The 27,679-nt window shown below is 33.9% G+C and overlaps 3 protein-coding genes across 4 annotated transcripts; 2 read left to right on the top strand and 1 right to left on the bottom strand.

The window, feature by feature from the left end:
- The first annotated feature begins 424 nt into the window (after positions 1–424).
- Positions 425–3,170, top strand: LOC543825 (alternative oxidase 1b). The gene is made up of 4 exons (NM_001247191.1): positions 425–732; positions 1,022–1,150; positions 2,520–3,008; positions 3,111–3,170. The coding sequence occupies exons 1-4, from the start codon at positions 454–456 to the stop codon at positions 3,168–3,170; spliced, it is 957 nt and encodes a 318-aa protein (NP_001234120.1). The 5' UTR covers positions 425–453.
- A 2,256-nt stretch (positions 3,171–5,426) lies between these two features.
- Positions 5,427–7,295, top strand: AOX1a (alternative oxidase 1a). Its single transcript, NM_001247188.2, has 4 exons — positions 5,427–6,052; positions 6,140–6,268; positions 6,420–6,908; positions 6,996–7,295. Exons 1-4 carry the CDS (start codon positions 5,654–5,656, stop codon positions 7,053–7,055), a joined length of 1,077 nt encoding a protein of 358 aa, NP_001234117.2. The 5' UTR covers positions 5,427–5,653; the 3' UTR covers positions 7,056–7,295.
- Positions 7,296–10,399: 3,104 nt separating this feature from the next.
- LOC101249477 (uncharacterized) lies at positions 10,400–27,002 on the bottom strand. Of its 2 annotated transcripts, none has more exons than XM_004245952.5 (23): positions 26,670–27,002; positions 26,022–26,319; positions 25,851–25,919; positions 24,164–24,301; positions 23,628–23,745; positions 23,017–23,099; positions 22,517–22,612; positions 21,657–21,825; positions 21,435–21,577; positions 21,282–21,368; positions 20,930–21,115; positions 19,978–20,145; positions 18,725–18,845; positions 18,281–18,350; positions 17,319–17,406; positions 17,104–17,224; positions 16,204–16,397; positions 15,990–16,098; positions 14,785–14,940; positions 13,985–14,087; positions 12,625–12,798; positions 12,091–12,236; positions 10,400–10,961 (listed from the first exon to the last, which is right to left on the bottom strand). In XM_004245952.5, exons 1-23 carry the CDS (start codon positions 26,846–26,848, stop codon positions 10,768–10,770), a joined length of 3,210 nt encoding a protein of 1,069 aa, XP_004246000.1. In that variant the 5' UTR covers positions 26,849–27,002; the 3' UTR covers positions 10,400–10,767. The 2 variants fall into 2 exon arrangements, with proteins under 2 accessions (XP_004246000.1, XP_025888152.1); XM_026032367.2 differs by having other exon boundaries at positions 26,022–26,267.
- Positions 27,003–27,679: the final 677 nt, after the last annotated feature.

Below are 27,679 nucleotides of genomic sequence, written 5' to 3'. Positions count from 1 at the left end.
TTTTTAATGTTTTTTTTTGGTCAAATCTTAACGATTAAATCGATAACCGAACCGATAACGATCAATAACCGATAAACTAATATCTTAATGGTTCTATAACGATTTAGCATCTCTACAAATCGATAACCAATAAGCCAACCCGATAAACTTCAAAACCAAACCAAACCGGCCGATATACCACCCTACTTCTCATATTAGTTCCTCCAAGAAATTATGAAAATTTCCATAACTAAAAGTCAAAGTAAAATAAAAGTTGGCCACCACCAAGAAGCAATATCACTCTCCCAATACTATGGAAAAGTCAATTCCAAACAACTTTCTCATACTCTTTCATATATTACATCATATTCCTCCACTTTTTTCAACTTAAACACTATATATAAACCAACAATTTTTCACCATAAAAAAACATCATCAACATTTCTTATTTTGTTAAATTTCAATCATTTGAATATGAATCGTAATGCAGCAATGAAAATATCTGGATTACTTATGAGACAATTACGGGGCGAATTTTTGCCCCGTGGAGGCATGGTACAAATTCGTCATTGGAGTAATATGAATACTTCTAGTAAAACAAAAGAAGAACAAAAAACACATAATCAACCATCACACACTGATGCAACCAACGCCGCCGGCGACAAGGCTAAGAAAATTGTTAGCTATTGGGGGGTGGATCCTCCCAAAATCTCCAAGGAAGATGGTACACCATGGAAGTGGAACAGCTTCAGGGTACGTACGCGAATAATATATTCCCTTTATTCCGTTTTATATGATTGACTTTCTTTTTTAGTCAGAAAGAATGACATATTTTTGTACTCTCTCTGAAACGAGACAGAGGAAGTATGTTTCTAAATTATGACTTACTTATAAGGCTATAACTAAATCTCTTTTAGATAACTTGATCGTGTAAAAATATTTTATATTGATACTATATATAACTTAAACTCATAATTTTAATTATATATATATATATATATATATATATATATATATATATATTTTTTTTTGGTTTTGACAGCCATGGGAGACGTACTCAGCTGATATTTCAATTGATGTGGAGAAGCACCATATGCCTACCAATTTTATGGACAAGTTTGCTTATTGGACAGTCCAATCTTTAAAGTACCCCACCTACTTGTTTTTCCAGGTCAACATCTTGACTCTCTTATTATTAAAAAAAATAATTTTAGTTAAATGATTTTTTACTACTACTATAAATTATTGCAACAAGATTTTTTCAATATTAAATTAAACTAAATAATGATCCCAATAATTAAATTAAAAAAAAAAAAAGACAACGTGATCTTACCGCACTAGTTGGAGAAAATGACAAAATGGTATCGGCGCGATATGTTTAAAATACTCCTTTACATATATTGTTTAATAATAAATTAAAAAAGAGCATCTTTGGTTTTCATTTAAAAAATTTAACAAACTATCTCAGATATATTTACACTATATCTGGATCATTGTTATCTACTGTATTGTACAGTAACATTATTATACTTACAATATTTGTTTGGATTATTACTTAAAATGTATTGTATTGTATTATAAAATTTGGTTGTTAAGTAATAATGAAAACCACTATTTTATAGAACATTCAATTTGGTGTGTTCCCATTGTTACTTAATATCCTTTTTCAATTATATATTTACATAATATTTTAAAATACTATTTTACCCTTTATCTTAATTATTTGAATCTACTAAAACCTCCTACCATAGAATAATTAGGATATTTTAATAAATTTATAAATTACAATACAGTACGTACTATCAAACCAAACAATTAAAATGTTATTAAACAACAACATACAATACAGTCTAGCCAAACATTGTATCTACCATACAATACAGTACAATAGAGTACAATACAATACAATACATTATGAAACAATCGGTAACAATGATCCAAACAAAGTGTTAAAAGGGAATTTTGTTTCAAAAAAATCGATTTAAAGTCATATCACAAAAATATTTATAGATTAATACGAATGAAAAATTAAAATTTAAACGCTCAAAAATATCGTAATTCATAATGAGGTTATATGTACGATTTCCTAGCTCGTCGTAGAGAATCTCTTAAAGTTATTTAAAAAAATCGACCAGGGGATAAAATATAACTAGAAATTTGTTAAGAAAGTCCCATAAAATTGTAACAATTGCTATATAAAAGAAATTCCATTACACATCAAAAATAAATAAACAAGATTAGAAATTCGGAGTCTAAAAAAAAATAGTATAATTGTAGAAATTAGACCTCTAAATATAAATTCCTTCAGAAACTCTTTTTCCCTCTCATAAGTTTCTATCAAATCTAATTAATATATATTCATTTAAATGATTGAACAAAAATTGTTCATACTCAATTTTAGTGAACTTATTTAAAAGACCAAAATTAATGAAAAGTATATTGAAACTCCAAAAAAACACAAGGGACCATTACCTACTATAACCCTATACATTATTATAACGTTTAATTTATATACACTAACAGTATATTTAATTTCGCAGAGACGTCACATGTGTCATGCTATGTTACTAGAAACGGTTGCAGCCGTGCCAGGCATGGTAGGTGGTATGCTCCTCCACTGTAAATCCCTCCGTCGATTCGAGCACAGTGGTGGTTGGATCAAAGCCCTCCTCGAAGAAGCAGAGAACGAACGGATGCATCTCATGACCTTTATCGAATTATCAAATCCGAAATGGTACGAACGTGCATTAGTCTTTGCAGTTCAAGGCGTATTTGTCAATGCCTATTTCATTGCCTATTTAGCGTCCCCAAAATTGGCTCATCGAATTGTTGGTTACTTAGAAGAAGAAGCAGTAAATTCGTATACAGAGTTTTTGATCGATATAGAAAAGGGACTTTTCGAGAACTCGCCTGCACCGGCTATTGCTATTGATTATTGGCGTTTGCCGGCCGATGCAACGCTAAAAGATGTTGTTACTGTTATTAGGGCCGATGAGGCACATCATCGGGACCTAAATCACTTTGCTTCGGTGAGATTTTTCTACTTTTAATTTTGTACGTTCGAATTTTTATAGTATTAAAAAGAACTATTTGTGTTTTTTAAAAATTTAAATTTTTTTTTTGTTACACAGGATATACAGTGTCAAGGGCATGAGTTGAAGGGCTACCCTGCCCCAATTGGATATCATTGAAGTGAAAACAATATCTCCAAAAAAAAAAAAAATACTGTCTATTCATTCATATATAGATAATTAATAGATAGTGTTGAATTTTTCCATTAATTTGTTGTATATATTAATCTTGAGCTGTTTTTTTGCGTTGTATGTAATTATTAATTATGTGAGGATTATAAAATTATATAAATATAATTATTTTTAAAATTGTAAAATATTATAGTAACAAAGAATATACGATCTCATGAATTGCTCCAAAATATTGAAATATAGATTGGATTATATTGAATCTTATGTGTCAATTTCTACTTTATATTTCTATTAAAAAAATTAATTTTGTATATCAAAATCATACCCAAAAAAAAAAAACATGATTCCATTCTTATTAGTGGCATATAGAGAAAAAAAAAGTGGCCTATATAATTTTAATAAAATTATATGTATTAAACTTAGATAATTTTAAATATACGATAATTTTATTGATAAAAACCTAAAAATCTACCTTATTAAATCAAGACCTGGCTTTGATTCTTAATGTTAAATTTTATTCTTTATGTGTATATATTAACATATTTAGCAAATCTCATTTAAGAAGATGGGTGTAAACATTCTTATTATTACTTTATAAGTTATTTAAATAAATTTACAACTCAAATAAAACAATACCAAATAACTAGGAAAAGGAGTTTAATAGAAAATATCAATAATAACAACAAACAATAGAATAAGAGAAAAAAAGTAAAAAAAGCAACACATAATAATAATATTGAAGTCTAAGAAAGTAGAAGAATTAATAATAATATTATAAGAAAAACTAGATATTATGCAATTATCTTTTACTTCTCACCTCCATATCCTCATTAATGTTTTTATCTTTGGCCTATTTTTTTTAAAAAAATTGATTAAAAAACCTATTGGTGACTTGTGCAATGACGTGTCAGAATTATAGCCGTTTCTGGGTGCTTGCCTGTACTCTGTCTTATTATTGGCAACTAAAGAATAATATTTAAAAAAAGATTAATTAATTAGGCTTAATTAAGAAAAAAATCAATTAATTAAGAATGGTGCTTTATAATAATTGCAAATGCATGATTCAATGACTTTTGACCAACTCAGCTTACTCCCCACGAAACCTCTCTTTTTACTTGTTCCCCAAGACCCACTTTCTTCCAAAATGAAAAAGAAAAATTAAACACGAAACTGTATACTTTTGACATTCATTTCCAGAAATACCCTTGGAATTTATATTTCTCAATTTGAATTGACCACTACTTTATCTGTTTATGATTTAGCACATTTTTTAAGAAATAATAATGATTCTAATATATGTTTTCGAAAAGAATGATATCCTTTCCTTTTTAGTTTGTTTTAAAAAGAATGACTTTTTTTTTTTGTACATTTTAATTTCAACTTTCTAAATGACATGTTTAAGGCCACAAGATCGAAGGACAATTTTGTATATTTGACCAAACTTTGATTTAGGATCAAAAGATTCAAAAGTCTTTCTTTATACTGTTAAACTCCGTGTCAAGTCAAACTAGATCATTCTTTGTGAAGGAAATGATATTTATTAATAAGCTAATAGTTGATTATAGATTTTCAAATACTTTTGACAAATTATTTTTTGGTGAAGTTCATTATAGATTTAGAGAAAAATATGCAACATTTTATAGAAAGACGACTTATATTTCTAGATTCTAAAAGCCATTTAAAATATTCGCAATTTTAAATTATCATTTTATAGCGAAATATGAATATGAAAGAAAAGGAAAAACCCAAAACAAAATACCATTGATTTTTATAAAAAAAAATGTTATTTACTTTTGATTAAAAATGACTTTAAAAGAGTAAATTCGAATAAAAATTATATAAAATATGATGTGTATATATAATTATATAAACTTTATAGAATAAACTATGATTAAGAGTGAGTCCAAAATTATAAATGATGAATGTTTTGTAAAATATAAAAAATTGGTGTAATTTTCAAATTTTAAAAGTTCCGAATAATAGAAAATAGTATTTTGCTGGTATTCTGATCATTTGATGTATGATATGAATTTCTATTTTCTAGTCATATTTTCAACATAATTGATTTTCAAGTCAAAATAATGGTACTAGACCGGGGTCATTTTAGTCATTTCCTTTTTGTCTAGAATTTACTTAACCTCACGTCTCTAAAATATCGAAAATGCCAAAAAAATAAAAAAATAAATCATCAACCATAAATATTAAATAATAATTAAATACACATAACCGCCTATCCCACACAGTGTTCACGCGAAGCTTGAACGAACCAACCATATAATAAAATTAATTAAAATAAATAGAAAAATCTCAGCCTATATAAAATGAGTGTATTTCATTAAAGAAATTATTACCATCACATATAATAAAATATATATATATAATATTATTATTTGCCTTCTTCCTCAAGTTTCTTTCCAAACTTCCGGCGAACATTTTTTTTGATTCCAGATTTTGATCGGAAGTTATCAAACATGATGACCCGTGGAGCAACAAGGATGACACGAGTTGTCATGGGTCATATGGGTCCACGTTACTTTTCAACTACAGTTCTGCGAAATAATCCCGGGACCGGAGTTGTTGGTGGAGTCGCTGCCGGACTTTTGCATGGTTTTCCGGCGAATCCATCGGAGAAAGTGGCAGTAACGTGGGTTAGGCATTTTTCGGCTATGGGTTCACGGAGCGCTAGTACTGCGGCTTTGAATGATAAGCAACAAGAGAAGGAAAGTAGTGACAAAAAAGTGGAGAACACCGCCACCGCCACCGCCGCTGTAAACGGTGGTGTTGGTAAATCTGTGGTGAGTTATTGGGGGGTTCCTCCTTCAAAGGCTACTAAACCAGATGGTACTGAATGGAAATGGAATTGTTTTAGGGTAAGTTTTAGTAAGGTTTTTCACATATTTTTTTCTGATATATATATTATGTAGGATTAATGGTGGATTTTTTTTTTTTTGATTTAGCCATGGGAGACTTATGAAGCTGATATGTCGATAGATTTGACGAAACACCATGCGCCTGTAACGTTTTTGGATAAATTTGCTTATTGGACTGTTAAGATCCTTCGTTTCCCCACTGATGTATTTTTTCAGGTACGTAATATAATAAAATTCCCAGTATATAGGAAACTGGAAAAAAAATTCAATGCAATTTCCCATAATTTCGGAATTTTATAATAGTGAAATTGAATTGAAAATTTCGAATGAAATCATAGAGAGATGATTTAATTTTGATGTGGTGCAGAGGAGATATGGTTGCAGAGCAATGATGTTAGAGACAGTGGCGGCGGTGCCTGGAATGGTGGGAGGTATGTTGTTGCATTGTAAGTCATTGAGGCGATTCGAACAGAGTGGTGGATGGATCAAAGCTCTGTTAGAAGAAGCTGAAAACGAGAGGATGCATTTGATGACTTTCATGGAAGTTGCAAAGCCAAATGTATACGAACGTGCTCTGGTTTTCGCAGTGCAAGGCGTCTTCTTCAACGCTTACTTTGCTGCATACCTTATTTCCCCAAAATTGGCTCATCGTATCGTCGGATATTTGGAAGAAGAGGCTGTACATTCGTACACCGAGTTCCTCAAGGAATTGGACAATGGTAACATTGAGAACGTTCCTGCTCCCGCTATTGCTATTGATTACTGGCGACTGCCTAAGGATGCCACTCTCCGCGATGTTGTCTTGGTTGTTCGGGCTGATGAGGCTCATCATCGCGATGTCAACCACTATGCATCTGTAAGAAACTAAAAAAGCTGATGATCTCAATTTATTTTAGATTGATGCGTTAATGCATCTAACTAATGTATTCAATTTTGATTGCAGGACATTCATTACCAAGGACAACAGCTGAAGGACTCACCAGCACCACTTGGGTATCACTAAGCGACTAATAATAAATACAAAGATATGACTTATCAAGCTAAAAGTCCGTCACTATTTTGTTCCTTTTTTTGAACTGGTAATAGAGAATATGTAGTAGGTATTACTAATCTCGAATGTTGATGTACATATTTTTGTGTGGATTTGGTTCGTTCTTTGCTGCCTCTTCATCGATAAGAGGTAGAGTAGGATGACCTCTGTATCCTATATATTCTTGATGAAATTATATCATCTTTTTGTCTACTTGAATTAAGTCAGGATCAAAATTAGGACGTAATAACAAATGAAGATAATTGCGGTTGTGGGAGATTTGAGGTCCATAAGTTTAAGTATCCCTTTCTGAACTCCATTGAAGCTCCAACTTTGGATATTATTTTTATACCGGCAGGCAGCTGAAATGAGATCTTTTTTATGGTTAGGAATGAATACATGCTCAATTTTGAAATGTTAAGAGACATAATAGAAGAGCAAAGAGACGAGCTATGAATACTTGTGGGAATACACTAGATATGTTGACAATTACTACTTTCAGGAGGTTTATAGATCCAAATATCGGATTGGGAGAAGAGATCAATGGTAGGAATCAGCAACTACAACGGGTTGTTTGTGAAGGCGTTGTATGGTTTATGGGAATTTGACACCACATGATCTGCAGTTGAAGCTAGAGTTATTCATGATCTTGAACTAATAGATGCTCCTCTCTATTGGGGAAATTATACGTTAAACTAGGGATATCCCATCAAGAAATGACAGATTTTTATTTCTCCATTGATTGGGATGATGATTTTTACAACATAAAACAATCTTTGCTCCCATTTATTACACAAGATTTGAAGCTGAAAAGAAGAAATAGTGTCATTTACAACAATGCTTGAATTCTTAGAGATTATTAATGATGTTGAACTAATAAATCCTCCTTTCTTTGGGGGAAATTATATGTGGAACTAGGGAAATAATCGCGATATCTCACCAAGAAAATATTCAACAGGTTTTTGTTCCCTATTGATTGGGATGAGGATTTCAACAACCATAAAATAATCCAAGTTGTATTTTAAGTTTGAGAATTGGTGGCTTGAGATGGCCTTGAACATTAACCTACGCGTTGAAGGATCCACAGAAAAAATGTAGGGCTAAGTGTAGTTCTTTTGAGGTGCAAGGCAAGACTTGATTACATTTTAGCTTTGCTAATTGAGATTGTTGAAAACAAAACTGAATATTGAATGTCACTTTCTACTACAACCTGAAAAAATAAGAAAAGTGACTGCTCAAGACAACCTGGAAGAACAGAGAAGCACTATCCATAACGAAGACAAATTTTCTTGTGAAAAATTATTTGTGGGCTTACGTAGTGAATAAACTTGTTGATGGACATCAAGTGGTGTTCATTAAGGGTCGATAGATTATGGATGCAGTACTAATAGCTAATGAATATGTGGATTCATGAAAGGCTAGGTAAAAGGGATTCTTTGCAAACTAGACATAGAAAAGACACACGAATTGAAGAGGATATGTCAGTGACCTAGCTAGTACGACAAAGCACTCTCCAAGAGCATGGAATGTCACATCTTTTTGTTAGAATATCCACACTAATGTCTCTGTTAGATGATTTCTTATCAAGGACATGAATTTTGGTAGTAAATGGGTCATCTGAGATAACAATATGTATTTGCTGGATTATATGGAAAGAGAAACACAAAATGCTTTGAAGATCATTTTATGAGAACAGCCAATATTTGGTATAACTTGTTTTTTTAAAAAAAAACAAAAATTATATTAAATATTATGAACAGTAACTATTTGATATTCATACACCAATTTTTCCATGAAGCAAAGATGATGCAAGTTCACAGCTGCTTTGCTTTATGGTCAAGACTGAACAGATTCAACACACACAACAACAACAACAAATAAAAACAGAAAAAAAAATCCAATGATGGGACGACACGGCTTCAAAGAAATCACCAACATAAACACAATACACAATAGTGACTTGCATAAATGGAGTAACGACTGTCTCGCAGAAACGAGTACAACATAGTATATGCCACAAAGGCCTTTGCTGGTCTTATTGGCGTATACCACGGTGGGGTCTTCGACTGAGGTGAAGTCGTATGGGAAGGCCTTAGAGCAATATTTGTATTTATATCTAAGAATACATAACTCTTTTGGCAAACCCCACCTACCACCCCTTTTTTTTTTTTTTTGTTATTTTGTGTAAATGCAGAAAACACTGTACCAAACTCTATCTAGTACTACTACGTTGACTAGAAAAGTTTTCTTTCTTTGCGATGATGGTGTCATGGTCAGCTTGTTCGCGGTTCAATGATTCCATTGAGTACTCACTACATCCACCAGCATAAGTACGTACCATTTAACTCTGTCTACCGATTGAGACTTACTCACGAAAGAAGTTAAAAAAGAAGTAAATAACCAAACCAAGCATAGCAAGTCCCCATTCATTACCTTGTGTTGAAGAAAACATCACTTGGAAAACCAAGAAGATCAAGATAATATACAACCATCCCCATCTTCTAAACTCATCTTCACCATCTCTCACCCTATAATAATAATTGTTGTAACCTTGTAAAGCAGGTGCATAAATAATTATCAAACACAGTAACACTACTAGTAAAAGTGGACCAAGAAGAATTTTTAAAACAGTGTAAGTTAGTAGTATAATAATAAGAGATGCCAAGATTGATTGGGTAGTATAATATACAAACACAATGGCTAAAAAAGGGATGAAAATAGAAAAAGTGAAGTTTATGTCTTCAATATCAAGGGCTAATGAAACACTTTCAGTTATGTTTTGGCCATGGAGAAGTAATCCTAAGCTGAGTACAAGAAGAAGAGGAACAAATGGAGAAGGCCCTTTAACCATATTTTCTACAAGAAAAATGGTATCATAAGTTTCATCTTTTTTTTTTCTTTCTAATTTTTGAGATGAGATAAATGGAGTTTAGTGTATTCAAGAAATTGGTTTAAAATAATGTGGTTGATAGTAGGGTGGTTATTAATGAAGCTATATGCAAAGGGTGGGGGGTTTATAGGATTTAATTAATTGTTCATAACTTTTTTGGTTATTCATCACCAAACTTTATCTGTGGGGTATAATTTGCTACTTTCATATAGGTTAATGGACTATATAATGTACTTTATTTGTTGGGTTACGAGCAGCCATGTTAATATATGCGCAGATCGGACCCCGGCCCTTCTATAATGAAATAAGACCAAAACTTATTTTCTACGAAAATATTTTCATGAAAAACATTTCCCTTCCTATACCAACAAACCCCTAGAGTTACTACTTTTTCCCAAGGTCCCCCTTTCTACATAGGCTATTTGAATTGTCAAATCATAGCATAGGCTTGCATTGATTTTATTGTTTGGTCTACATACCAAAAGTCCAAAACTAATGACATTTCCAGGATCATATACAGTGTCCTGTTTAACAATCTTCTGTCTCTTATCCCTACAAGCTCTTCCCTGACTACCACACCAAGGTTTTCTCGGAAAACTCGTGTTTAGTTGCATCATTGAGTTTGAAACCCTGAACGGACTGTCAATGATAAGCTGGAGGAAGGTGAGTATGACTTCTGAGTCATTCTTATTGACTTAACACCATCTACATAAGGCCATAGCTTGTGGAAATGTATACTGTTCTTCAATCCCAGAAAATGCTCATTGAACAAGTGGTCAATGCTGGGTGAGAGTTTTAGGCTATCTTTTGCACTTCGTACTCGTGAGATATTTTAAGAGGTGAGTCCTTTGAGACAGGCCTTTCTTCAGACCAGAGCTCTAGATTCACTGTTCCGGTACCCCAATGCACCATACATTTGTGTACTTGATCGATGTTGAATCGATTGACTAATCCCAGACCAAGACATCTATCAACAAGCATCCATTCACCTGAAAAGGAATCGATTAACACTGGTTCAAACATTTTGCAACCCCGATTCACTAATGAACACTGAACAAATTATCAACCATCGAGAAATATTTTGTTAGCTAGAGTTATTTTACCCAAACCAAGGATTAGGAAGACTGTTTGATCAAACCACAGTAGAGATGAAAAACATTAGGTGATTTATTTCCATCTGCCTAAGTCTAAGTGATTAGAATAACCCTTTTTTATTTTGGTATTAGTGGTAGATAGCAGGTTCTTAATGGAATAGTCAACGTGTGTGCAAGCTGATGTGAACACCAGCGTTACAAAAAAATTCCACATCGGCAAAAATAGTAATAGGCTAAATAGGTGATAATGCAAACAAAAGCAACTGATATCGAACATTGCAGCTTAACACCTTCACTCAAATTTGTTTCAAGTATTCAGCATACATTCCGGAAAAGGATGTGTCCTTCAAATATTTGCAGGAGATGCTTTACACATTTTACTTGTAGCTTTATCTTTCCCTACATAATAAATGACATCCTGTCAAGCTTTTGATCCCCGTTTCTTAAGGTGTCTGCATAGACCAGGTAAAGCATCTCCATGCCCCTTTCGATATATTCATCTAGCTCTTACAAAAAGTTTAAATAGATAAAACTGATGAAGAGGGAATAAGCATGAAGAAACACCACATGGGGAGAATATTTCTGAATTACTGGAACAGGGAATGATAATAAGTTGCTTACTGGAAGTTTTGCACATTGACAGGTAACTTGTGCAATTTGTGCACTTCCCCTCATTTGGAATCTTCTTATAAATAACTCCCAATTTGTCTTTTCCGTTCTTCCAGTCCCGTCTTACTACTATATTCCTCTAGAGAAGCAAGCTCTGGTGACTTCACTGGTCTTACTAAGGTACCATACTAATTCAAATCTGGTCGAGTCTCTCAGAAATTTACATATATTGACATACCTACACCACAACCAAGTTCAGGCCATCCACTGTAATCTACTTTTACTTCCTGCTATGCTTTTACAAATTGAAATGGTTTGCGCAAAGCAGGTTTCTTCAGAGTAATATGACCACAAATATGTGTGCGCAATTAAATTAAAAAAAGTCAGGTGAGCAAAAGTAAAGAGTAGGATGTACCCTTTGGGCGAAGATCTCCTTCAAACACTTGTTCTCCAGATTCTGGCCAAAGTTCATGCTTGGACCCATTGAGGGAAGTAAAGGACACGTATGATTCAGTTGGGTGCAACAACGTGAACATTGGATGCACACGCAAGCACACAAGCCTACCAACACAATAAAAAGTGTGCCAAAAAAAGCCATCAGAAATAAGACGGAATGAATTAAATTGAGGCTCTATACCATATAAAGGGAAGAGAGAGTATCTTTCAACCAGCTATTATCAACATGACAATCCAGAAATAAGAATATTGACCGAAAAATAATTATTTTTGTTAAAATCTACAAGAAAAGCTATGTTGCTCAGACCCTCCAAAAATGTTGCCGCACCTACGTTGGATCATCCATATATGCACTACTTTTGGATAATCTCACACGCTGCAACATTTTTGAAAATCAATGCAGCGTAGACAGTAAGAAAATCGAAATATCAAGAGGTGGTTATTAGAGATCCTACAAGTAGTTTTCAATAATAAGATGTAGGATAGAACAGACCTAGAAAATCCTCCAGAACCAGCACCAACTCCACGAGCTACAATTCCAGAATCAATGCGGAAAACCTTGGAGTTGTCTTTTGGCAAAGATATATATCGTTCCATAAATAATCCACCACCTATATCACCTTCCAGCCTAAGAGACTCTGATTCTCCTTCCTGTTCCAGATCTCGTCTGCAGAACAGGAAGATTTAAAGTGAACAGAGAAGAACAAATGCCCTTGTGAATAAAATATACAATAATGAATCAAAATTCTAACTTTTAAAGTCAAAAATACAGAAGAAAAAATCCATAAATGAAGAATTAGCATATAAGACAAAATTGAACTGCTTTATGAGATGGGGCGAAAATGAAGTGCATAGCATAATTACACCAAAACTTTTTGACGATGCCATATCTGAAGAAGTTCTATCATGCATTGGCTACAATTTTGAGAAATATATGCCCCTTTGCCAACGTGAATAACAACATTAATTTTCCAAGTCTGTTTTTCATATCAATAACAAGAAACTATCACCCAACATTACCCAAATCCATCTTCACTCTAAGTGTGATTAACATATCAGAAGCCAAACACTTGACCCTTCCTGATATTTAAAACAGTGCACCAATTCTCTAGAAAGAAACCTTCCTGATATTTAAAACAGTGCACCAATTCTCTAAACAAATGTGACTACGGAAAATCACAAGAAGATAATTTCAAAAATTATAGTACTATCTCCTGGATTTGAGTCAAGAACAATCCAGATGATTCCATTCCCTCAGAAAAGACACTCTGCGACAACTGACTACCATAAAGGGACCCGCTAGAGAAGTTTAACAATCAAATAAATTGTTTGACAGATTAAATGATTAAATCCTACAATCTTAAAAATTCTGTCTCTTTTCCCTGCTTCCAAATCAGCAATTCATTTTTAAATATATCCAAAGACATTTCAATCAGGAGTAAAAAAAAAAAACTCCATCTTAGCCAGATTTCAGCTCAATCCCAACAACAGCTCCTTTTTTAATATGTTCACTCATGCTTTTCATTGCTTTCACATTTTGGAGCCATTTATTTCGAAATTCAGCTACACTTTCTTTCTTTCTTTCTTTCTTCTGGACCACAGGACATGCACAACTTTCTATCAGGTGAAATATTGAAGTCTCCCTTATAATTGAATCTCAAAAGATGAACCATTTTATTCAACGGTAATTGGATACTTGAATTTACACATGCATCATTTTCAGTTTTCCATTTTTGATCAATGAAGAATAAACGTTGTCATTGCTAGAACTTAATTAGCACTAATTGCGTTCCTCGGTAGCCAACAAGAAACTATTTGAAACAAGCTACATGAGGAACTTATTATTTTCTTACTCAATAACTGAATACTCCTCGGTACATCCAGCTGATCTGTATTCACGGTTACTATATTCTTCGTACCCATTTATTTCCACCCGGCTGTGAAGCCATTGAGTTCCTGTAAAAGGAAATAGATGAATAGGACAGTATCAATAATCAGCATGTCTTCTGATATCAGTATTTTAATCAAGCTTATAGGTTTCCAAACATTGAGAAAACAGGGGAGAAATCTGGTTGGACAGAAATGCTAAGTACAGATCAGAGAAAAAAAGACGAGAATACAAACAGCAATGCTCCATATAGCAAAACAAAGGATTAAAATCTTTAACAATTGAAGGCTCTTTTATCAGATAGAAATATGGAAAACCCATTTCTCAATTCAAACCTTGTATGAATAACTGAGGAAGGACAAGAGAACCACTGTTCAGATAGCGAAAGATTATAAGTTTCATTAAACTGGTACAGGTTTATAATTCAGTCAAAATCTTAACTTGTTTGTTGTAGAAAAGATTCTAGAGAAATGAATTGTTGGTAGTATCACATATGATAAGTGAGCATGTATAGTCTGGATTCTGATAAAATTATCATTTTGGTCTAGTGGACGACTAAAAGAACCTCTCGAAGATATTTAACATGACCAATTTAAGTAGTGTACAAACACTTTTCAGTGTACACGTCACTAATGTATTAAATAAAGGATACTTACAATGTAAATATGGACATGAATAAGCTAGATGAATATACCAGCAGAAACGCAAAGAAAGTGAAGGTTATTTAATAACCGAAGAAAAAAAGAACTATGAAGCTCACAATACCTGAAGGAACATGGTCCATAGAAAGGATTCTACCACCTATCCAAGGGACCGCTTTCAGCTCCCAATCACCACTCTTCAGAACAACTGGAGTCCTTGAAAGTTCTACTCCTTTATGTCCAGAGATAGTTTCCACGTCTGGTATACGTTTAGCACCTTCTGCAATTAATTAACGACATGGAAACAAAATTTTCTTTCAGTTATAAAACAACTTGCACCATAAGATGTCCAAGAATAGGTAGACCTATAAAACAGACATCAAAAGTATAGAACCCCAACTACTCTGCTAATCTGTAAGTGTGATAATTGGAAAACCAGCTTCTTAGTTCGTTGATAGAGAACACACTGCATTCAACAGCTAATAGGGGTCCCATGTAGTGTTTTCAAAATAAATCCTTAAATAGCTTAGGACTCACCACCCTGAAAAGCATGAAAAATGGAACACCTGCAAAAGATTTCCCTTGAATCCTCCTTCAAACCCCCCATGTTTTCAAGATTTACTATTCAAGGCTGACGCGGCAATCACTCAATCTAGATGACTACTTAAAGCAGCAGCCAGACAAATGTAGAATTTCCGATCAGAAATTAAAATGTTTTTAAAAAAGTACATTAAATATGTACCATCAAGTTGGCAGTCATTTCAGGCAGGAACGGGTGATACATTAATAGAATTTGGAAAAGCTTTACCAACTCATGTTTTTACATTTAACCGGAACCTAATGATTATTTTAGATCATCGCTTTTCCCTCTACCTAATAAAAGAAATTTAATGGAAGCAGCAATACTGTAGCATTCTCTTGTGCATCTGCATTAAGCACAGAGGAAGCACCACAAATGGGTGATACCAGCGTTGACGTTAAAGAATTACAATAGAAGTTCTAGACATGCTTGAAGTGTGTGACCATCTCATCTAAAAGCTTAAGTTGTTATAAGAGCACACTTCTACTATTTAATTATATTTTCAAAAGCGTTGAACAGAAACCACAGAGAGTGTCCAGTAGTGGGTGCAGGTGTCTGACTTGGGTACTACGTTTAAACAGTGCTGTGCTATCTAGGAAATAAACTTGAATAGCAATTAAATTTTGCACAGTTCCATTTCATCTGATGACAGATCCACTTTTGACGCAATTCCAAGTAAGAGTTGTGCAGTAAGAGAGAGCAAAATATTACAAAAAAGTGAAGCTGGACAAGTGGAAGAGCTGGTTTACCCAGACGATTTCTGTACTTCTCTTCACTTTCAGAAACCAAATTTGATACATCAGTTTCTGATGGCATTGCTAATTGTATAATCTCTCCATCAGAACCCCAAGCATCAAGCTGGATAAGGAGATCCATAGCAAACAATCACCAATTAAACACATCTATCTTAAATGGTCTCTCTTTTTCCTAAAGCTAATATATATGAGGAATGAGGAAACATACCATAGCACCTTTACCCAGCAATATTCTAACATGCAATCGGCGCTTTGGCCTTCTCCAATTTCCTTCTGTTTTGGCGACTTGCACAGTAACAACAGAAGACTGAAGCTCAGCAACATATGTCGTCAAAAGATATCCACCTTGGCTATATTCATATCCATCACCATCATCTTCGAAAAGAAGACCTTCAGCTTTACCTGAAATTGATAAAGTATAGGTGATGCTGAGTGCTGTAGCTGCTAAAGAACTCTTTTCCCACATACAGGAGAAAGAAAAAGAATCTTGGGAGAATTTTCTAGTATTTCTCTTGGCTTGATTCAACACCTCAGTGCACTGTTCCTGTTATTTCCCAAATTCCACCAGTGTCCTAGCTCTGTCATTCTGATTCAGGATAACTTATCCTAGAATGCCCCCCCCCCCCCCCAAAAAAAAAAAAAAACATTCTTCCAGGCCTTACGCCTTCCTTCTATCGAATTTTACAGAAATGGCATCTCATGATAAATTGATATTTCATGAATCCTTCTCTTTTATCAAGTAAAATAATAACTTTTGATTGCTCTTTCCTCTTTCTTATTTTTTGGCTAGGTCTTTTGGTTGATCTTTCTAGGTGTTATTCATATTCTGAGATGCAATTTTGAAAACATGAAAAACAATTGAGGTTTCCTCTAAATCTAGTTTTATATTCTGAAGGCATTAAGAATTTAATATTCTTAAATGAAATAATTAATTTGATTACAAAATTTGGTTAACTTTAGCACTCAACAAATGAAATCGGACAAATTGGGATGGAAAAAGTAAGATGAGATTCCTGATAACTGCTAAACCAACTAAACCTAGTTAACCATAATTTACCCGGAGTTTGGGAGTCAACTATGTTACTATGACATAAAAGATAAAAATTACCATTTTCATCCAGGGCGATGAGTAATGTTAAATCATCACTAGGATCAGCTTGACCCACATGCTGATAAAGTGGACCGACAGGGATGATTGATCCACCAAGCAAATATAGTGCAGGTAAATCCTAAAATTTTACAAGAAATAAAAACAATGATAACTAAAAGCAAATTGAAATAGTGATAATGCTAGTGGTTAATCCAGTTCCCAAGTATAAATACCGGATGTGAATCGTCAAAATCAAAACTCAACCAAATGCCCCTTGGTAATTTGTGATGAGCTGTATCCAATTCCTCATCACGCTGAGTGCTGCTCAAATACAAAATGAGTTAGTATATGCATGCACGTGACAGATTAAACCATCCACACTGACCCATATATATGAAAATAAGCAGTCAAACGAAGTAAATATGGATTAGGTTAGGCGAAATGAACCAACTTTCTCCAATCTGAAGTCTCAATTCTCAACTGCATTATAAAGACTTATTAGTTAGCAATATCTCGTTCACTCTAGTATATCAGTCACCTCTATGAATGCCAATTGCCTAGAGAATACAGAGGTGTTTGAAGACAGTCATTTGGGAAGTGAAATTGGTCGATAAGCAAACCAATGAAATAGATAACAGACCGGGCTGCTTAGACAAGGATTATTGTTGCCAATATATGAAGAGCATTGTATAGTCAAGGTAGTGTAAGGTATTTAGCAGTCTGTTTTTGAGACAAAATCCAACCAGAAGCATGAAAGAAAGACTGAAAGAGGTTTCTCATGATAGAGTTAGTAACGTCTTAAAACCTGATACCCAATACTTGCCAAATAATAAAAGAAATTGTCTATTAGGCTTATAGTTTGGAACGAAAAGTAGATCACAATAGCCTGTTATTTACAACAGAGTTGAAAATGTAGTATCCTAACTGTTTACTAACCATGATAAAAATCGATTTTTTTTATCTCTTCTGATAGCATTTACATAGGCACCTACTGGAACAAGCAAAATGTTTTGGTTTTCCCTTAATCTACTTTGTAGATTAAAATGATAAACCAGAAAGATATGCCACCTATGAAGTTGACTGATAGACAGGAATATTAGCAATGGGTATATTGTAGAACATAAACAAAGGATACCACATATGCAGAGTTTGACAGTCACCGACTACCGCATCTGTGAAGGAAAAAGAATTAAACCTTGCATATATAAGAATTGGTCCCAGCAAAAATGAGTTCTCAAGTTTCCTCAGCTCGGGGTCTTTTGGATCTGCAAGAGTAAGAAACAGATTACTACAAAATTGATGTTATTCATTTACTAATAGATTTGATATTATCGATAGGGAATGAATAAACTGAAACTAATGATCAAAAAGAAACCAAAATCCTTGAATTGAAATGTCTAATTTGTTATTTTTGGATCAAGTAACTTGCACAAAAGCCACAACCATAAACCAACTTTTCGTTTTTGGGCTTTACAGAAAGTAAATGAGAAATTCCAAGAAAGATAGCTAACATTTGAAAACTCCTTTCAAATGATTAACCTGCCAAAACTATGGAATTTGACTATCTTGTCCTATATAGCCACGCTTTCATGCACATTTATTGTGGAGCTAAATAAATTTTGAGTTACGAAAAATTTACCAGCAAAAAAGATAGGAGCAGAGACCGGAGTACCCCTCGTGTGTGCTAAGTAAAAGAGTGTGTAAATGTGTGGTAGAAGACGGTAGCGCCGCTCCAATGCCAAGCGGCAAACTTCCTCGCACTGTTAAGATGATAGATCCCAAGTAAATCAGAAATCTACATACAGAGTAGACGTGAAAAAGTATATATTATTCTGGTTAGTTATCTAGAAGACACTTGAATAAAGTAGAGTAATCCACTGTGCACAATTAGCTATATCAAAATATATCCGTCTTCATCGATTTCCTTGAGTGAACATGACAAAAGGGCGATCACCCATCCACAAGGGGAATGCCAACAAGAAAGCGTGCTATTAGCACCACTACACCAGTCATTAACCCATACTTCAGGAAATGAGGTAAACAGAAACCAAAGTATATCAGGAGCAGAGAGTACGTACGCAATTAATAATGTTTCCTCTTTCTTCTTTTTTTTTTGAGATAGATACAAAGCAATGGAACTCTTTACAAAACCATGTAAAAAACAATGGTTGACTTCAAATGTACATACAGTTATAAATTCAACTTTTCTCCAAGAACCAACATATTGAGCTTGCAATAAAAGTGTAAAAACTGATGCAAATAAAATGGCTATTTTAGACCATTTAAATGGGAAGTAAATGAATATCTCTGTTAGGGTGATTGTACGGATTTGTATCTCCAGAGTGAATAATTGGGATTTGTTCCTCTAGAGTGATCGGCAGTTATTTGTAGATTTAATTACCTTAAAGAAGTCCAAGAAAAGAATTTCATATATATATGTAGGAAGAGTTGTAATCATCAATGCAATCAAATGTGTAACAAAATCACACTTCTCGACATGGTATCCAGATAATACATGTGAATTACTATTGTATCATTGTCATGTGACTGGTCTTATAAAATCTACATGTTTTAAGTTTCAGAACAAGGATCAAGAATGTTTGAGACTTGATAAATCATTGAAACATTAACAGGCATTGAGAGAGTGCATGCACTTGAGGAAATGAATGAGTATAACATGAAAACTCAAACTCCCATCAGGGACCAGGTTACACTCAGAAACATATGCAGAGCTTTGATACTTTTTTGAGCATGAACATAAGCAGAACTTTGATAATCTTTCAGGACAAACCACGGGATAGGACATAAAAACATTAAAAAAAGTCATTTGACTAAACAGAACTTGCAAATTGTTGACTACTCATAAATCATAATTATAGAGAAGAAGTGGACCTCCTCCCCAAATGACCAAGGTTCGTGATCATTTGTGTCAGCCTCAGAATGGGCACGGCAGAAGGGAAACAGGGAACCAACACCCATCCACCTCCCAAACATCCGGGGAGTTGCATTTCCAGCAAAGCCACCTATATCTGGTCCTGTAAGTGGCTGACCACTGAGCCCCTGAATATAAAGTTGCCTCATCAGAAGAGTAATATATTTGTTTCAATACCTGTTACTCGTAAAGAACTCATTTATAATACACGTGTACAACACACACACACAGGTTTCTGGAATTTAATTGTGCGAGAAACAGATATTTACGTCTGGTCATGTAACAATAAATGCCAAGATTTCTTAACAGAAAATAGGGAAAAAAGTGAAACGAATATTAATAGCTTGAAATACCAATTTTAAGTAGTGTATAAAAGAATCTATGATAGCCATAGGGCAATATAGTGTGTTACATCTTTGCATTAACATAACCATGTTCTAATTAGTTGCACAGAGATGGAAACAAGACAGGAATCAGATACTAATATCAAGCAATAAATCTACCATAGCAATCATCTCTCATGGATACTTTATCAACTTAAAAATTCTTCAATAAAAAGCAAGCAGTTCATTGACTGTTAATTGTCCCATTCCTTTAGCAAACTTCATCATTTTTATAATTGATTTAGGGCGAGTCAAACAGAAAAATATTGAAGACTTCATTTTAGTAGATCCTTCATAAATTCTTTAAAATATCAGTTGAAGCTGCCTAAGATGCAAAAAGAAGTGAACTGTTGGAGTCTGCTTAATCAAAATGAGTCATATTAACAAAATTAAATAAAAATAACAAATAGATATTACATGATTAGTGTCAGACTCGGGTACGAGGGGTAGCAGGCAGTATAATTCAAAAGGGAAAAGCCTGCATCTGACATAAACTTAGAGACATAAGTGATTATACTTAGCTACTAACCAGTTGAAGAACCATGGGGATACTCATCTGCAAGTGCTCCCATGTAGAAAGGTTATCCCCTGTCCATGTAGCAGCATACCTCTGGCTACCCACAAATCCAGCCCGTGTGAGAACAAAAGGACGTTTATTTCCATTAGCTAGCTTCATTCCTTCATAGGTTGATCGTGCCATGAGCATCCCATAAACCTTAAAAGGCAGCCAAGTCAGTTTATAAGCATATTACATCATTAAGTAAAGGAGCAGGAGTTTCATCAGCAAGCACACCAGTAGACCTCTCTCTCTCTCTCAGAGCTTGTATTATGTTTTCACATTCAACTTGCACATAAAGCTACAGCAGGAAAAGTAGGCATACATTGTGATAGTATGAATGATTCTGGCAACCTCCAAATTCAGGATCTCCCCTGTGAATATTATTCTCCGGCATTGTCTTTGTTACTGTCTGCAACAAAAGACTCAGATGAAAAAGCAGTACAACATTAAGAAAAATTTACGTTCAATAATCCACCTTAAAAACAGCTGGTTCGTTCATGTCATTCCATATACCGTCCACACCATTGGAAATGAAATCTTTAACTAGGTTAGCCCACCATGATCTGGCTTTCAATTGAGTGAAATCCGGAAACACACAAGGCCCAGGCCACACGTCACCTAAAGATGGAGATAAAAATATGACAAGTCTGAAAAATGTATACAAACGATTAAAAAAAAGGTTTAAATAAACACATACCAACATAAGGCCTCCCATCCGCTGTTTGAACCCATACATCTGCTTCAGAACCACTATCATAAGCAAAATATCCCTTTTCATTCTTAATCCCTGGATCAAGCATCCAGATTGCTTTGAAACCTGATTTATGAAGTTCTTCCACAAGGGACTCTGGATCAGGAAAACGCTCCTGACAACCATGTTCAGAAAAGTTTATAAGATCTGTCAGTTTTACATGGGTAAACAAAAAAGCATTCACCTAAATTATCATAACTAGATAAAAAGAGAAAGAGGTGACACTATCTAATGCAAATGAAGTACAACCTGTTTAATATCAGATACAAAAAGCAAGCATTTCCAAGATCAAACACGCTCAAAAAATAATTTTGATAAGTACACTGTAAATTCATAAATTATGTCTATTTGTGAATATTAATGTTTCAAAGCAAGTGCAAAGAATGGAGTAGGGGAGAGAAGCATCCAGCTGTAAGCTTCCCAAGTAAGTTAAATACACAAAATGGAATGCTTCCCAGATAACTGGACAATAAGAAATATGACATAGTTTACAACTTTAAGTAGCTTGCAGTACCAAGAATATCAAACAAAATTCTCCTCACGGAGTTTCAAGGAGAAGAAACAAAAATCCTTTTCCCAGTTACCTGCTTTATGCATTATTATACCTTTTTGGATAGCTAGAAATTTAATCAACAGAGACAAATATTATATGGATTACAGGTGAGAGTTCTTGCTATTACATATACAAAGGAAATATTATCAAGCGGAGATGAAAATTTTGATCAACATCTGACAAATAGATCATTGACTTGGACTAACTGGCTAAAGTTTCAACTATATATCAGGATTAAGTAGTAAGATCGTGCCTTATCAAATGTAAAACATCGAAAACCGTTCATGTAGTCAATGTCCATCCATATGACATCACAGGGAATCTTCTTCTCCCGAAAGGTCCTTGCAATCTGCATGAAGTAAGACACACTGAAATATAAGATTAGAAGGCCAAATGTATACCTGGGGAAAGGGGGAGGGGAGTGATAAAGCAGTACTATATGTGGGGGATAAGAAAAGACAAATGAAATCAAGCTTTGAAATAAGGGACAAAATTAAAGCTTGTATGGTTCCTACGCCCCTAGCTGAGTAATAATCAATTATTAGATTCCTCCACCCCTAAACCCCCACAACCCAAGTAATGGAGGCAAAAAGAAGAGGATAAGAAAATTAGCAACAGTTGGTGGCAAAGGAAGAATGTAAAGTGCATCCAGGTAGCCAGAGTATAGCAACAAAGTAAATAAAAATGCAAAACAAGCACTATGAGGAGAGCAATAGACTACTTCACAAGTTCACATAAAAGAAATGACCATACCTCACGAACACGAGTATCCGGAACATAGCTCCATCGGCATTGGTGATAACCCAAGGACCACTTTGGAGGCATAAACACAGTTCCTGATTCAAAATTATGTGACCGTTACTTCAAACAAAGTAGTATGATAAATAGGGGAAGTGAAAACGCCGTGCTGGTTGGGAGGAATGGAATAAAGATTTTTCAAATTAGAATTTAGAAGTCTTTATTTTGAGCTTAATTATCAATAAAAATAAACCAATAGGCTTAAAAGAGCTTCTCATAACATGAAAATTGAAATGCGTCATAAACCATTTTAACAAATGTAGTAAGTTGAGTGTTATCTAAAGACAATGAGAAATTCTGGGTTGGAGAAAGCAGCAGAAGAATCAAAATATAGGTTTTATAAAATCTCTCATATAAGATGCATCAGAAACCATTTAAACAACTCCGTCGAACAGAATTCAATTGCTTTACAATTATATTTTTATTTAGACTGAGATCTGAGATATACAAATGAAGTGAAAAGATACCTCTCCTGGCCACTACTTTCTACTCAGATATAAGAAAATCATTTTAAAGAGAAGAACACATATCCCTGAAAAAAGAAGCATAATAGTGTAAGACCATACCGATAGCATGAGAGAGGGATACAAGAACATCAATTGGTGAAGGAAATGGGCCAAATGTAATAACAGGGAAGGACTGTCGACTGATAAATCTTATATTGGATTCTTGTCGCAAGTCAACCTGCACAAGTGATAACAATCATTCAGTGATACATCAATTGTAGTTTACTAAAGAATATGTGAATAGATACAAAGTAATGAATAGATACATCAATCATTATTCAGGGTGGCCCAGTGGTTTGGACTTGGGACTTCCATGTTGGAGATCTCAAGTTCAAAACCCCTTGCCAGCGAAAGGAAGGGGAGTTGCCTTCTGGGTCGAGCTCATCGCACCGGGCTTGCTTAGTGCGGGTTATCTCTCCTATGTGGTTTGCAAGCTATTGCATAGGAGCAGGGGTTTAACCCTGTGCACACCTAAAGGGTAGCGGCTACAGGTTTCCCTTGCCATCAAAAAAGAAAAAGATACAAATACACACAAAAAGACAAACAGAAAACACATATAAGTGCTTGCATGGGTGTAGAAAGTAGAGTAGCTATACCTCACATCGATGTGTTGTATCTGCCAGAACTCCAAGTGTCTCGCCACTGGGAAGAACAGCAAGCACCCACGGGTGTGATTGATACAAGGACGTAGTTCCCGGACCATAACCCCATGCATCAGTATTCCATGTCAAAATCTGAAATTAATAAAATTAAATTTGCAGGTGTTTTAACTCTGTTAACCACTTTCATCTTGTGATTTGCTCTTGGAAGGTCATGTTTCTTCATAGGTCTTTTTTAACTGGTCTTCGTAGGTCTTTCTTATCATGCTTTATCCCCATTACTGAAGGAACCAGCACCTTAAATTTTGGTTCTTTAATTTTGCTAAGCCCCAAATGATCACAAATAAATGCATTTGTTTGATTTATGTTTCATCACCCGTTCCAAATCAACACTACTGACCAGTAAATAGCAAGCTGTACACTGCTGCTGACTGTTCACCTTAGGCTCTTTCCAGAAGTTAATTTGTTATGTGTTAGAAACCGCAGAACTTTAACTTCTTTTCCAATTAATATAAGGACTGCGTTAAAGGCGAGTGAAGCTCTTCCAAGATGTACAGTATGTATGGTCTACCATTACATGATCTCATAGTCTTGATCAAAATACAACTTTCAACACCATACTCCCTAATGTATATAACAACTCCGCATGTGCGAGCTTGCTCACATTGTTGGTCACAAAAGGAGGGGGGTTGTGGTATGCTGGAAGCCAACATAAGCAACCTATTCATGATGAATCCTCACAACGACCACAACTTGTTGCAAACTGAGACCTAGTTCGTTGTTGTTGTATAGTCCACTAGAATGTACATGTTCAGGACCGGAACTACCCTTTGCTTCCTCAATGCAAGGCTATAGTTAACAGCTTTTTGTTGATATGTCATGAGATCAGACTGGCCAGGGGCATATCTAGGTGGATGGGTATGGGTTCACATGAACCATGCTCCTTTCCTTAGATATGTATAATAATGTTATAATTTTACAAAACACTTCAATATATATATTTGTGTACTTAAGCTCAAAGTGTCCTATGGTGCAATAATCATTGGGTGCGCCTCTATAAGTGAAGTTGGTGGTGTAAACTCCATGCTTATCTTGGTATTCTTTTCTTTCTTTTGTTAGAAAATTGGGCCCAAATGTACTTCTCTTTTTCCTTCTTTCTTATTAGGTTTATTCTTTCAAAATCCCAATTTTGACAGATTCGAAGCTCTATTCTACTTTTGTCACCGTACAATTTAATATTATGCAAAATAAATGTTTATAAAAAAAAACTAGCATCAGTGAATGATGTAGCATAGTCAACTAGCTGTACTAATCCCAACATTTTCGGGTTCCGACATGGAGTATATGTGAAAGTCATTAGAATTGTAAAAAGAATTTAATTTTGATCCTATAATTTCAAAAGTGTAATGAGTTAAATAGTAAGAACCTAAAGGATAAACCTGTTAAACATAAATTCTAGATCTGCCTCTTCATAATAGTGCATCCATCCACATAAAATCCTGGATCTGCCTCAGAATTTGATTGATCTTTTTATTGAGGATAGTTTGCTCTCTATAAACATAAGTCCTTGTAAATTCTTTTTCTTATTGCCTATAATTCATAATATATGGAGAAAATACAACTCGCTTAGGTAGAAGAGCATATTCAGTATATCTTTATCATCAGAATTGTATTTGAAACTCACCCTTTTCCCAGTTCTTTCAAGCTGACCACTTACCTCCCCAGTTCCATAGAATGAGGTACCTGATGGAAGCTTAATTGAAGTAGAAATAATCTTGATCAATAACATAGTCAAAAAGAAAATTATTAACATGAAGAGGAGATGCAGTGAACTGCCAGGGCCTGAAAATGCTACCTCAATATTTACAATTTGTTGTCCCCTGACACATTCAAAAGTAGGAATATATGATGGAACTTTATGTATAGACATTAACGGTGTCTCCCTAACTTTTGGATCAACAAAGGAAATACTCGGAAATGCTGCATTTCTATCATCTGCAGAGCAATCAAAACGAAAGACTCCTTCCTCCAAAATAGATTCGAAAATCATGTTCCCCGTTCTCGCATCAGACATTGCAGTTGTACCTTCTATTCCACCCATCTTCAACATAACAAAACTTGCACCAATAAACCCCTTATTAACACTCCTCCCTCTACATACGAAACAGTAGAATTACGCAAAATTTATAAGGTTACAATACGTTTAACATATTATATCAAACAAAATTTCAATCCAGTCATCTCACCAACTCAATTTGGAAAAACAGGACCAATGAAATTCAGTAAATTACACCAATTTGATCAAACCCAAGAGTTCAGCTCAGAAACTCAACACGAAATCATAAACTTCTATGAAATGAATTCCAAATATTTCAATTCCAACTCAATCATGATTTTCAGTTTAACGCACTACTAACAAAATGAAGTTAATTCAAAACTCAAGTATTGCTACACAAACACTTTTTTTAACCAAAAATATTAAAAACTTTGGAGTAAAATTAACCTGATTAAACGATGAATCGAAGATACACTTGTAGAACTGAGCAGATTAGCGCAATTCAAGAGCTTTGGCTTCTTCTTTTTCAAAGACCCATTTGAAACCCTAACATTTACAAAGCAAAGAGTAGTGAAGTGACATTTTGGTGATATAATAATGCTATTTGGAAATGGTAGCTTGTCCATATATGGCTTCCTCAACCGAAACCTTGATAAAATTTAATTTTGTTGTAAGTCTAACATACGCATTCATATTAAAAAATTCATCAAAATTTATATTAAATCAATACGAATCAAATAATATAAATATTGAACGAACATCCATCAAAAAAAGTGATATGTGAATAATTGATTGCGTTCATAATTATAATTGTTGAGTGCACTTTTTGACACGTGGTGATGGTAGTTTTTTTTGTCTTGTGAATGCATTTTATATTAGTTGTTATTTCACGGTTTATAAATAGTTATTTTAAGATATAAACATAATATTCTCTCCATTCGATATTGTTTGTTATGTTTTTCTATTTTTAAAGTTAAATTATAAAAATTTTGACTAATATATTAAGATGTATTCTTTTATCATATTAATATGTAAAAAATTATAATTTATAGTATTTTTTATATAGTTTTAAAAAATCTAATTTTAAAAAAAATATCAAATTAATATATTAATTCATTTTTAAAAATTAATCAAATTAACTTTTAATAACGCAACATGATAAATAATTATGAACGAAGGGAGTATATTAATAAAAAGACTTGGCTCGTAATAAAGATACATAGTTAAAACATAAAACTGAATTAATTTAACATATTAAGTTTTTTTCATCCAAGTATGAGTGCTTATATATATATAATAATAATATATACTTATTGTACGATTTATATTATGAAAAATTCTATAAAATAAAAACTCAAAATATTTTATCACATATAATTAGTTATATAACTTATTTGATATGAATCATGTTCCATGCTGAGACTAAAAAATTCAAAATTGTATTTAAACTCATTTTC

This window comes from Solanum lycopersicum, chromosome 8 (genome assembly GCF_036512215.1).
Source record: "Solanum lycopersicum chromosome 8, SLM_r2.1".
In the NCBI taxonomy this organism is placed as follows: Eukaryota; Viridiplantae; Streptophyta; class Magnoliopsida; order Solanales; family Solanaceae; genus Solanum; species Solanum lycopersicum.
This window is presented reverse-complemented; position numbering and strand designations above follow the sequence as displayed.